General features: G+C 48.1%; 1 protein-coding gene across 2 annotated transcripts; it reads left to right on the forward strand.

The window, feature by feature from the left end:
* Positions 1 to 3,976: 3,976 nt before the first annotated feature.
* On the forward strand, positions 3,977 to 13,509 carry LOC143834017 (uncharacterized). 2 transcript variants are annotated; one of them, XM_077330508.1, is made up of 5 exons: positions 3,977 to 4,229; positions 5,719 to 6,690; positions 8,683 to 8,797; positions 9,424 to 9,687; positions 11,060 to 13,509. In XM_077330508.1, exons 2-5 carry the CDS (start codon positions 5,884 to 5,886, stop codon positions 11,704 to 11,706), a joined length of 1,833 nt encoding a protein of 610 aa, XP_077186623.1. In that variant the 5' UTR covers positions 3,977 to 4,229; positions 5,719 to 5,883; the 3' UTR covers positions 11,707 to 13,509. The 2 variants fall into 2 exon arrangements, with proteins under 2 accessions (XP_077186623.1, XP_077186624.1); XM_077330509.1 differs by having other exon boundaries at positions 9,424 to 9,603.
* Positions 13,510 to 13,719: the final 210 nt, after the last annotated feature.

The following is a 13,719-nucleotide window of genomic DNA, read 5'->3' on the forward strand; positions in this document are numbered from 1 at the left end:
GGTCTTGAAAGGTGCCACTGGACTCAAAATTTGTTCTGTTGTTTCAGACTAACATGGCTACGCACTTGAATCTGTTGGATACGTTTAAGTCTTGTTCCAATGTCATGTTTTTTTTTAAGTTGGTTTATTTTCATAAATGCAAGAATCACAAGGTGGAAACAGGCTGCCATCATTGTGAATCCCACTCCATTCTTTAATAGAAAGAAACTATTCATTTGATACTGCTTGAGTTGAATAGGTTCCACAGGCACACAAAAGGCAAGGCAAAGAAAGAAATATTCCTGCAAGAGAAAAGCTTCCTGGCTTGGGATGTCCGTTCTTCAATCCTGGAGGATTACCAATGTTGGATGATGGTGTGAACTTCTTTAGCCCAGAAAATCTGACAAGGCCAGCTGAGAATTGACAGCTAATAAACCCCACCGATGAAAGGGGGTTGCTTGGTGGGGCTGGCGGGGAAGGCAGCCTGTTCATGCTCAGCTAGGGGGAAAGTCATTTTTTTGAAAATATATTTAAAAAATTTTAGTTCTAAATTTAATAAAGTACATTGTCTATATATTTTAATTATGCTGCAAACTGCCTCAAGCCCATTTTGGGAGCGAGGCAGTCTAAAAGTCCAAATAATAACCATAATAAAAAAGTAGGCTGGAAACATAATGGATTGAAAACCTACCCATGACAAGTCAGGGAGTCACATCATTCCCCCAACGCTGAGGAAAGTCTTTCAGCCACCCCAAGACAACTTGAAGGGAGACATGAAGACCTTGGCTCAATTCCTGTGGACAAGCCAAGAAATCCCACAAGGACATCCTCCCCAAGTCCACACAGATGATTTGGCTCCCCCCCCAAAAAAGGTCTACAGTTTATAAAAGGACAATGCTTCTCCAGTATATTTCAATATGTACCCTTTGGTGTTGCTTTTCTGATTATTATGCCATTTTTGCATGGATTTTCAACCATGGTGCTAGGCTCCTGCTTGACTGAAGGAGGACACCAGAGAGAAGCATGCCTAGCCTAGTCTATTGAAGTCTTTTGATTGTATCTCCTCGATGCACAGGATTAGATATGCCACTGAGCAACAACCTCTCCCGTCACAAAAACACCTCCCACCCTACCCATGTGCCCAATGCTAATGTCTATGAAAGACTGTACAAGGTACCCTGTTCATGCTCAGAGACAGGACTCTGATAAGATTCTTGGCCAGGATGGTCCCTGGACAGTCTTCTAATATGCAACCCACCCCAAGCCAAATGAACAATCTCCATATCTCCTCCACCTGAGTTGCCCTTGGAAGCTTCCTCCTACTCCAAAGCAATCCCATTGGCCATAACAAGGAAACGCTTCTTCTGAGAACAGACCAGCAGATACCTAATTTTACAAACCCCTATCATGTCCCCCATCTCTCTTCTAAACTGAAATGCCCCAGATTCTTGACCTTTCCTCATAGTGAAGGTCATCCAATCCCTCCCCAGGGCTCAGGACGGGTTTCACTTGGAAGCCCCTGAAGGCGGCTCAGCCAAGGGGAAATGGAGGGGAAAGGCACCCTCCTCTCCCCCAGACTGAGGGTCCCCACCTCCCCCTTCTCCTCTAGAGAGGTTTTCCCTGCAGAGATCAGAAAAGGGATCTCTTCTAGGTCTGGGGAGAAACCTGCTCCCGGTCCCCTTCTGCTCCTTTCTGCAAACCCACCCCCAGGTTAAGGGACCCCTTGCAAGGCTGCCCATCCCCGCCCTGCAGATGTTCACCCCTCCCGGCAGCCAGAGTCCTGACCTGCAGCTCTTCCGAAAGCGAAACCGGCGGGCTCCAGGGTTTCTCCTCCCCTTTTTCCCTCCGGTCTAGGAATCCCAACTCTGTGGCCTAAGTAACCCTTTACTGGCCGCTGGATTCCAAGTCCTTTACCCCGCCCCCCAATCCTATAAAGGGAAGGGAAGTCGCACGTTCTTTGCAGCTGGCCTAGGAAGTCCCCCCTCCACCATGACTCCAGGAGCAGGAAGGGGCTGGACGGGGCTGAACCCAACCCTCCCTTCCCCCAGGCCAGGCGGCACCCCTCCAAGTGGCTCTTGCAAGATGCGCCCCTTTCTCTCGCGCGAAGCACGTGTGCGGGTTTCCCCATCAAACCGCAAGCCAGACACTTCCCACGGGACCTGGGATGCGCCCTGGGGACTTTGCACGTGGGGACCGAAATATTCAGCTCAACATGGGCGCTAAATGTGCCCTGTGGTGGTTTACAAAATATAGGGGCAGGCTGGGTAAGATAAGGGATTGTTATTCTTTTTTAACTCTTGTCACATTGTTTTATTGTTGCCACCAATCCTATGTACTGTGGCCATAAAAGGTCTTTTATAAAAGCCTATTTTTACAAAGGCTCGGTCTCCGTGCAATCTCTCAAGCTCTCACCACCCTGGGAACCTAGAGAGGGGACTGGGGCAATCTTTCTCTCCACTGGTTCAGAGCAACGCTTACAGATGGCCTGAGCAATATCAAAAGAAACATAATTTGCGGGTGAGGAACCATGTCTAACTGCTGCGAAAGGAAGAAGAGATTCCATGATGGTTTATTACAAACAAGAACATTGATCTCTCATTTAAGAAAGAAAAGGGAAAGCGACCTTTACCTATTTATATGCACTTTACTGATTTTGCTGCTTAAAACCCAGTGTTTGTTTCTTCCTTGATCCTATTCTGCAATCTTTCCAAATGCTTTCACGCTCAGGTTTAAAAAGTGATTCATTTATGTTATCTTCTTTTTTCACTGGGCTGCAAGGGAGTTAGAGAAATGCATAGATTGGTGGCTCCTGTTCACAAGAGCCCGATGGAACCTCCATGGTCACAGACAGGATACCTGTGATGATGTGGATGCCGAGTGCAAAAAGAGTTCAACTTTTATGCCAAGAAAATAGTCACGTTCCAGACATAGTACAACCTAACATGTTTACAGAATATTTCAAACTCCTGGGAAGGGCAGAAAAGAAAAACAATCCTATAGTTTAAGAGAGATGAAGAAGAGAGAAGAGCTGGGTTTTTGTACCTCACTTTTTACCACTTGTGAGGTAGATGAGGATAAGAAAGCTCTGGGGGAACTGGGACTGGCCTAAGATCACCCAGCTGGCTGCATGTGGAGGCATGGGGAATCAAACTAAGTTATCCAGATTAGAAGCTCCCTTAACCACGATGCCAAGATGGCTAGAAAGTGGCCGCATTTTGATCACGGAAATGCTGTCCAAAGTTCCAGGGTTTGAATTTAACAAAATTTGAGCATGGATGAGAGAAGGAACAGAAATATAAAATATAGGAAACCCAAGTTAGAATGTAATGAATCTATCTCATGCTCAGTCAGCAAACTAAATTTAAAGGATGTGGACAAAATTGAGAGGTTTCAGAGAACGAGGATGATCCGGGGCCAGGAAAGGCTGAGGGGGAAACTTGACTTGGTCTAATTTGCAGGGCTGTTCTAACAAAATTTAAGCAGATGTGAAATTAGGGTTGCCATGGCTGGGTTAGGAAATAAACCGAGACTTTGGGGGGGGGGGAGGCAGGACCTCACCCTACAGAGTTCCCCTTCTAAAGCAGCCCTTTTCTTTGTTACCTGGAGATGAGTTATAATTCCAGGGAATCCCCAGGTCCCACCATGGGAGACACCCCGTGGGGGACAATGCTAAGACGTCCATCCTCCAAAAAAATCCATTTTACCCAGGGGTAGTGATTTTTGGGGTCTGGAGAAGAGCCATGATGCCAGAGGATCCTCCAGGTCCCAACTGGGGACTGGCATCCATAACTTGAGCACTCAACATTTCTACATTTCATAAGAATAAGCGGGACTCCGCTTGGATGAGTTATTTCCGAAAATCTGAAGGGGGACAGCAGATTTTCTTTTTTGTACCCTGAACTACATTTCCCAGAAGGCTTTGCAAGGAAATGACTAGGCTTCTCCGCTTAGTCTGTGCCAACTGGGAGAGGCCTGGGGTGGGGGGAGACTAGGGATTCAGAGGGGCTTGCAGGATGCGCAGGGGAAGCTCTTGGCGCTGAGTAATCTGCAGCCGGAGCTGATTCCGCCAAGGTGGCCCCTGGGCAGCCGCCGAGAAGGCGCCAATAATTTAGGAAAGCCCCTTTCCTGCTCCTCCCCCGGAAACGGATCAATTTCTTCTTTAATTGTAGCGTTTGGAGGGGAATAAAAGTCAATTGCTTTGGATCTGTGACTTCTTCCTTGAACCGGCAAAACTTGTCTTTGGGAGTCACGTGAGTAAACAAAAAGCAAACCCCGCATGGGAATTCTTTAAAAAATAATAAAACAGTGGGGCTGGGCGGGGGGAGGGATTAGGGATTCGGGTTGCCAGCTCTGGGCGGGGAAATACAGGTAGATTTTGGGGGTGGAGCTGGAAGTGGGCGGGATGTCAGGGGTAGTCAACCTGTGGTCCTCCAGATGTTAATGGACTACAATTCCCACGAGCCCCTGCCAGCAGGGGCTCATGGGAATTGTAGTCCATGAACATCTGGAAGACCACAGGTTGACTACCCCTGGAGTATAATACTGTACAACCCTTTTCTCCAGGGGAACTGATCTCTGTTTAGGACTGCACTGTAAGTCCTAAATCCTGAAGGTGGGCCTATAAAGGGCCAGGCTGAAGAAACAGATCTTAAACTACAATCAAGCATATGAACTTGCTTCGTATGGAGTCAGCTATTGGTCGATCAATCTCTGGGTTCCATGCTCTGATTGGCTGTTCAGGACTTTGGAATGGGGGTTCCCGATTTTGGACCATCTACACCAGGGATAGGCAAACTGTGGCCCTCCAGATGTCCATGGACTACACTTCCCATGAGCCCCTGCCAGCAAATGCTGGCAGGGGCTTATGGGAATTGTAGTCCATGGACATCTGGAGGGCCACAGTTTGCCTACCCCTGATCTGCACACAAAGCTGATGCTCTGCTCACCTTGATTTCTTTTGGACTCAATGTATGACCGAGTCAGAGCTTGGTGTTCGGACAGGGAGCAGCCCCCTGAGGTCTCAGACTTTCCCACCAACAGATGTTTCACTAGGGCAGGGGTCTCCAAGGTGGCACCCATGGGCACTGTGGAAGCTGCTGACACCTTAGCAGGGCTTCTGATTGGGCACTGCAGATCCATTTGGCTGAGCAGATTAAAAGAACATTGCTTTCTGTCGGCGTCCAGCTTTTATAGTGGTTTTTTAGTGGTTAAGAGCGGTGGCTTCTAATCTGGTGAGCCAGGTGTGATTCCCCGTTCCTCCTCATGCAGCGAGCTGGGTGACCTTGTGCTTGTCACAGTCCTGATAGTGCTGTTCTGTCTGAGTATTCCTATGAGGGCTCTCTCAGCCTCACCTACCTCACAGGGTGTCTGTTGTAGAGATAGGAAGGGGAGGGAAGGTGATTACAAGCTGCTTTGAGACTCCTTTGGGCGTTTGTGGTTGCCTGTCCCTCCTGCAGCAGCCATTTTGGGATTATGCCCAACACCCTGGGTTTGAATTCCAAAGGCATCCTCAGGCTTAAAAGGACTGCCGCCTCAAATTCGTCTCCTCTAGTGGGCCAGATCTCTGTGACAGAGAGAGGTCCACTCCTGACACAATCTTCCTGAGATTCTGGAGAGTGCTGGGGGTTGAGCTTGGGAACTTCTGAGGGCAAAACAGGAGGGAAATGGGCTGTTAGTTCCTGTCTCTGTGTGTTCTTTCTCAGTTCCTGAAAACTTCTCTTCTGCCTCTTCTTCCCACAGAGAAAGACCCGTTCCTCCAATCTCAAGTGCCAAACCCTCCCTTTCCCTCAAGGGCCACCTCGCCTCCCATCTGGAGACTGAAGACCAAAAACTCTGTTGGCAATCCAAGGAGCAGGCCTGTGGGGAGGGTTTGGCACCCTGATTTTCTCCAGAGGGACAGCACCCATGGCCACATGGCAGCTGCCGAAAGCAGGGATCAGTCTCCAGATCCAAGCGGCGCTAGAAAACTGGGTGCCATCTGGGTTCAGGCCTGAGGAGCAAGGCCCGGCGGCCCCCAAAACTGGAGAGGGACTGGGAGGAGCAGGACTAACCCCTGAGGGAATCCAGGGGGCACGACAAAGGACACCGGTGCGACTGGTCAAAGAGGAACCGGGTGCCGTGCTCCTGCAGCAGTGGGAGACACAGTGGCAGGAGTTTCTCAGGATGCTGGAGTCCCAGCACTCCCGACGGGGCACCCAGGAGGGGGCGGAAGAGCACAGGCCGTGGGATGATACGGAGGGCTTCCTGGCTGCTTTTGAGCAAGTGGCCAAAGCCTGCCAGTGGCCGAGAGAAAAGTGGGTGATCCGTCTGCTACCAGCCCTCAGCGGGGAAGCTGCGAAGGCGTTTCACAGCCTGGATGCCGGGGGCAAGGAGGATTATGGGAAGGTGAAGGCAGCCATCTTGCGAGGGGATGCCCTGAGCCGGGAGAAGCAACGCCAGCAGTTCCGGCATTTCTGCTACCAGGAGGCCGAGGGGCCACGAGGGGCTTACGACCAGCTCCAGGGACTCTGCCACGGGTGGCTGAAAGTTGAGAAACGGACCAAAGAGCAGATCCTGGAGCTGCTGATCCTGGAGCAGTTCTTGACCGTCCTGCCTCCAGAGGTCCAGAGCTGGGTGAGGGAGAGCAGCCCCGAGAGCTGCTCCCAGGCAGTGGCCCTGGCCGAGGGCTTTCTGCGGATGCAAGAGGAGGCCCAGAGGCAGGAGCAGCAGCAGGTGAGAGAGTTTTCCTCGAGGATGGGAGCTTATGGAGGTAGCAGGTACACATTGCTCAGTACTCCCATGATTATCCGTCGGACCAAGGTTCAAATCCTAGATTTCTTGGTCTAGCTTTCCTTTTAAATTGCAACAAATGTCTCCGCCAACCTCTTGATTGTTAAAAGACAGTGGCAAGAGTTTTGAATGAGGGCTCAGGAAATATCAGTTCAAATTTCTTCTTAGTGGTGTGCAGGGTTATAATGTAGGATTGTGAACTGCACAACTCTTTTGTGTATACCTAAATCACTTAGAAAACAGACATTGGCTCTTGGCACCTAATATCCACCCATGGTAGTTTCCTTAAATGGCGAAGAAGTCCAGGGATGAGTGGAAATTTCTGTCTGCCTTAAGAGAAAAGGTTAAATTCGTGGATTAAAAAAAACAAAAACCTTTAGCCGGCAACCCTGGGCGTCCTCAGCAGTTGCATTCAGCTTTATTCACTACACCAGGGGTAGTCAACCTGTGGTCCTCCAAATGTCCATGGGCTACAATTCCCATGAGCCCCTGCCAGCAAATGCAAATGCTGGCAGGGGCTCATGTGAATTGTAGTCCATGGACATCTGGAGGACCACAGGTTGACTACCCTTGCATTAGATCAATCATAAAACAATGAACTAACCAGCCTGGGCTTCTGGAAAGATCTGTGGGCTTGTTCAGTGTGGGGAGATACTTGCCAGTAGAATCCACTGATTGCTAACATTGGCCTGTGTACAAAAGAGGACAACCAAGATGATGAGGGGGTTGGAGCACCTTCCCCATGAGGAAAGGCTGAAGAGTCCAGGATTTTTCAGTCCAGCAAAGCAAACGACAATGATAGAAGTTTATAAAATTATGCACTGAATAAGAGTGGGCAGAGAGAAACTTTTTCTCCCTCTCCCAAAAAACTAGAACTCACAGACATCCAATGAAGCTGATGGGCAGTAGATTTGGGAGTGAGAAAAAGAAATACTAGTTTGCCAGAAAGTGATTAAAATGTAGAATTTGCTGCCAGATGACGTAGTGATGGCCACAGGCATAGATAAAATGGAATAGAGCAGGCGTCCTCAATCAGTGTTTCATGAAATCCTGGGGTTTCCTGATTTCCCTAGAAGGGTTTCCCAAAGGAGTGGAAGTTAATTAATATTTTATATTTGTTTACATTGGCTACATTGGTTTACAGTTATCAGAATGATATGACCATATACAGTCATGTTGATCTGCACCCTCCTCCCAAAATGGCCAATGATGGACCTGGAGGGGGTGGGAAGGAGAAGGGCCCTGAGTGGGCCGTGTACACAGTTATACTTCCCAGCCATATTTTGCACAATCACGCCATTTTTGGGGTTTCTTGAAGTCTGAAGAATGTTTCAAAGGTTTCTCAATGGTAAAAAATGTTGAGAATGGCTGGGTTAGACAGATCCATGGAAGAGAGATCTTTTGGTGGCTACTGGCCGTGATGACTAACAGGAACCTCCAGATTCAGAGGCAGTAAATCCCTGAATCTCAGTACCAGGAGAAATCCTGTTGTTGGCCCTACAGGCCACTGTGTGAGACAGGATGATGATCCAGCAGGATTTGTTCTTACAATGAAACATTTCCCAAGGGGTCCATAAAATTTAACTGAGCTTCTGGTCTAAGCTATGATTTGGGATGACTGCTTGGCTCTAGGAATGGGTCGTGGTCAAAGTGGTCCAAAAGCTTGAAAAGAAGACTTGAGACTTTGCCAGTGGGCCTCCTGTTGTCACCTGGGTTTTAGCCACTGTGTGACGCCGTGTTGGGCCAGATAAGTCATTGACCTGATCCAACATGGCTCTCAGGCCCTACAGCTCAGAAGGAGTGTCCCCACTGTGTCCCATTGAGCTGGGTCCTCATCAGAGGGCGAGGAGAACCCCTTGAGACAGCCACATCTTCCTTTTAGAGACCCCTTTCCTGGCTTTGACTCCCTCCAAGGATTTTCTGTGCTGTTTCTAGATTGAGGTGGATGCCTCTCTCTCGGAAGCAGTGCAGTCTTCGCCTGACCCTGCGAAGGAGCAACAAGCCAGAGGCACCAAAGTGGAGGAAGATGGAAGTGATCTCTGCATGCTGGGTGAGTCAGATCTGTGTGATTGGCAGGGGATTTGGTACCTCGTGGTCCTGCAACAGCTTCTAAGTGCGTCTCCTAAGCAAGGAGTACATTCTCCAGCCCCTCACAGCAGTGCTTTTTTGACTGACCTGGCACCTCACAGCAGCCCTTTGTGATGGGCTCAGCTCCTCATGGCTCCTCTTCATGGTAGTGCCCCCCCACTCTTTTCCTTAAACCAGGGGTAGTCAACCTGTGGTCCTCCAGATGTTCATGGACTACAATTCCCATGAGCCCCTGCCAGCAAATGCTGGCAGGGGCTCATGGGAATTGTAGTCCATGAACAACTGGAGGACCACAGGTTGACTACCCCTGCCTTTAAACAACAGGAACACACAAAGAAGATAATGGCAAAAAAAAAATAGTTTGTGTGTACATAGATGTGACCGCCCTGAGCCTCAGGAGAGGGCGGTATATAAATATAATAATATAAATAAATATACTCCAGTCCTTGGAAGCCAGAGGAGAAATTCTCTGTAATGTGTGCTGAGCAGGAGTCTGGTACAACAAAGCCTGTTTCGTAATTTCCTTCAGATGCATTAACCAAATATGGTGAGGATTCACCCTTATAGTCTTTTTTTCCTTTTCTCTAGCTGGCGAAAGGATGACGGCTATAAACGAGATGGGAAAATATATACCGGGAGATTTTGAGCAAGCAGGATCCCAGGAGGTGCCATCTGAGAGAGAAGCGGCAGTGGATCTACAGATTCACAATCAGGAAAATGCCCCGGGGACTCAACCAGGGTGTCAGCGGCGAGCTAAACCCCGTCTAGGTGAGACTGGGAACAAATCCGTTCCTTGCGTGGCTGGCCCTGAAGATGCTGATGCAGACCCCGGTGCCCAGCCCATCTGCTCCGGTAAGAGCTAAAACACCGGCAGTGTTTGTGGGAGGAACTCCCATCATGGGTCCAACTGGAGCAGAGACGCCATAGCTGTGGTTACTGTGAACAAAGGTTAGAAGCGGTTGCTCTTAGCCAATACAGCGTAGAATCATAGAGTTGGAACGGTCCTCCAGGGTCATCTAGTCCAACCCCCGCAGAATGCAGGAAGTGCAGACCCACCTACCCACCCACAGTGACCCCAATTCCATGCCCACAAATGTGACGGTCGCGTCTGTCATCTGCCCCCTCCCTTTCCCTTCTTAGGGGGTGTGGAATTGGGTTAGCTATTGAATTTTGCCGCCATTCTTGTTGTAACTTTTGTATTAATTGTATTATGTTTTATTGTGCTTTTATTGTTTTAGGGGGTTGGTTTTTATGTGACCCGCCTCGAGCCTCCGGGGGGAGGTGGGATATAAATTTAATAATAATAATAATAATAATGATGATGATGATGATGATGATGATGATGATGTCTCCCCCTCAAACCATCACCATGTCAGTGCTATGACACCCCTCTCCCCCTCCCCCAAGTTCCTAGGTTGACCAAATTGATGCACCCACTGGGATGTCCTCCCCACTGCCTTTGTGTGTCTCTGGCAAAAATACATAAAACCTATACTACAAACATTTGTATTTAAAATCAAACATTTATAGAGAGCTTACTTAATTGTACTTTTTAATATTTAACATGTGGATACATCTTATCCGTTTATCTCCATATCTGATAATAGCTGAGAATATTTTTCAAATCTGGCAACACCTTTATTATAAAATATCTGTTGCCTAAATATCTTATTTTTATCATCCTCTATTTATTGTTTTATTCTATTCAGCTATATATCTGTAAAAAAAAAAACCTTTCAATTCTTTTTGAAATTCCCAAGTCAGTCTGTTGTGTATATAGGATGTTAATTTTGAGAGCCAGCATAGTGTAGTGCAGGGGTAGTCAAACTGTTGCCCTCCAGATGTCCATGGACTACAATTTGCTGGCAGGGGCTCCTGGGAATTGTAGTCCATGGACATCTGGAGGGCCGCAGTTTGACTACCCCTGGTGTAGTGGTTAAGAGTGACAAATTCAGAACTGAGTTTGATTCCCCACTCCTCCACATGCAGCCAGCTGGGTGATCTTGGGCCTGTCACAGTTCTCTTGGAGCTATTCTCGCAGAGCAGTTCTCTCAGAGCTCTCTCAGCCCCTCACAGGGTGTTTTTTGTAGGGAAAGGAAGGGAAAGGTGTTTGTAAGGCATTTTGGGTACTGAACAGCCGGATATTTTAAAAAAACAGCTCTTCTTCTTTGCCATTGTCCTGGCAAAAAATTTTTTGATGCTCCTTTCTTTTGTTTCCAAACAGGTTACTGGCAGGAAAGTAAGAATAAAGAGGTTAGAATTCACAAGGAAGTTCCTGAGGTGCTGCAGCTAGACCAAATAGTCACAGAGGGAGTGACGGAGGATGTCTCTGAGGGTCCCAAGTGGGTGCAGACCTCCAAGAACAAATCCAGGAAGCAACAGGAGAGAACTTCCCTGAGGCAGGGACTAGGGAAATGGATGCCTTCTGGGGCCCAGGCAAAAAAGCCCAGTGAAGAGTTGTTAAGGCGGAGACACAAGGCCTTCACCACCTCCGAAGAGCGACTCAGACTCTCCTCAGGGCACCATCAACGTGAGAGGTCGGAGGCTGCGGCGGAAGCACCCTATCAGTGCACTGACTGTGGGAGAAACTTCATTCACCAGCGGAGCCTGCACACCCACCAGCGGCTACACACGGGTGAGAAACTCAATGACTGCTCCAGCTGCGGGAAGAAGTTCCTCAGCAAGTCCAAGCTGGCCAGGCACCAGAGACTCCACACTGGGGAGAGGCCCTACAGGTGTTCTTACTGCTCGAGGAGCTTCAGCCAGAGCTACAACCGGAATGAACACGAGAGGACTCATGTGGTTCACCTCTATGGGGAGAAACCGGCCCACTGGGGCATTAGCCTCCCTTCAAGTTGTGAGGAAACCTAACGGGCTGGACAGAGAGAGCCAGGAGCGATATTGATGGCAAGTGCAGGCCGCTGTTTTGAAGTTGTCCTGGAATGGACTCTGTGTACCTCTGATTGGCTGTGCTTCAGTGATGTCACAGAAGGGCCCTTTTTGCTCATAAATGTTCAGATCCTGGGGAGGGGAAAGACGGAGGGGAAAGAAGAGGAGGGGAAAGAAGAGGAGAAGAGAGGGTGCTGGGAAGGGAGAAGGGTCGAGTAGAGGGCCAAGAAGAGGCTTGGGAAAAGAAGGCTGTGATTGGCTGACAGGAAATGGAGGAAGGCCCCAGAGAGGTCAGAGTAAGAGGACATGAATGTGGCAAGGAGAGATGCAAGCAAGGTCAAAGTTCACATATTCAATTTGAAACAAAGACAGATCTGTGGCTGAAGGTTTCGGATTTCTATGAGAAATTCCACCCTGATTTCGCACAAGCGTGGGAAAGGAACACACTAAACGTGGTCTCAATCTCTGGGCATGTCTGTTTTTTCAGCTCCCTCCAGTCACAGAATTAAACTTTAAGGCCATATGCAGCTTGGGTCCTACCTACATGAGGGACTGCCTATCTGCTTATGCCCCCCCCCGCAGGGCCCTTCGCTCTGGGGGTATGAATCTGCTGGTAGTCCTGGGCCTCCAGGACATTCACCTGGCCTCAACCAGGGCCAGGTGGAATGAGCTCCCAGAAGAGCTAAGGGCCCTGACGGAACTATCAAGGTTCCGCAGGGCCTGTAAGATGATGCTCTTCCGCCAAAGGTTTGGTTGAAGCCGGGGGGGGGGGGGGTGCCCCGAGTTACGAACTGGGGGTCCCACCCAACATTGAGCACCATACATATGGCACGGAACAGCTGTGCCTGAGTGAGTTTGGTTCTTGAAGATGCAGCAGAAGATTGTAACACCTGACTAGGATAGAGGGTAAATGACGTTTTAACACCGTCTGTGGAATTAAGTTCTGATACATGTCGTATGGAATTGTGGGTTTTCACTTTTATTCAGTTTTATGGGGTATTTGGTTTTCATTGCTTGTAAGCCACTTTGAGACAACCTAGTCAAGGGAGGAGGGATATAAATCAGATTATAAATAAATAAAATGAATTTTTAAAAAAATTAAAAAAAAATGTTTTTAGATCATCATCCTGATTTCAAATTGTTGCATTCTTGGGTGCCACCTGATTTATATAAAAGCTTCCATGCGCTGGGAACCTCACAGGGAGAGTGCAAGTGTAGTAATGTTGAAACTTTATAGCCAGTGGAGGAGACCTGGATTCAAAGCTGACAGAATAAATGAAGCTGCCAACTCTTTCCCTATGCTACTCACAGGGATGTTGTGAAGCTGAAGGGGGGCAAGCCTCCAGCTCACCTTATCCCACCCTCAACTTCTTGGAGTTATGGAAAAGGACATGAATAGAATATACTAAATTAACTGTATTTCTTCCTTGTATTTTAACAACAGCTAAAGTTTTATAATAAAACACAAGGCTTTAAAGTGAACTATTTTTATATGGTGTCATGTTTTCCTCACGTTGTGTTTTGTTCTACTTAACATTCTATTTAACATCTGCTGGCCTGAAGCAGCCCTGACCTCTCTAGGGAATTGAGCTTGTTATGTTGTTATTGTTGGGACCACTGAAGTGGTTGTTTAGAACCTCTGTTGTGTTGTTATCTTTTGTATATTGACTATGTTGTATGTTGACTCGTTCCATGTATCCCCTATAATTTGTATGTAAACCGCCTTAGCCATACGGAAGGGCGGTATAGAAATCAAATCAATCAATAAATAAAATAAATGGGTTGCTGGCTGCCTTGAACTGACAGAATGCACTTTTAATGCAAATGAACCAAATTTTTGTTGTTGGGGGTTTCCATGCAGGGGCAGGCTTGTATGGAATAAATGGACAGGTCCTTTTGTTATGCAGGGGTTCCCCGTGCCAAAGGACCCCGACAGTTTTCCAATACAAAGGAAGCAGAACAATTATGTATTACTTTCAAGATCACTGTTGAAAT

This window comes from Paroedura picta, chromosome 3, assembly GCF_049243985.1.
Source record: "Paroedura picta isolate Pp20150507F chromosome 3, Ppicta_v3.0, whole genome shotgun sequence".
NCBI classification, from domain to species: domain Eukaryota; kingdom Metazoa; phylum Chordata; class Lepidosauria; order Squamata; family Gekkonidae; genus Paroedura; species Paroedura picta.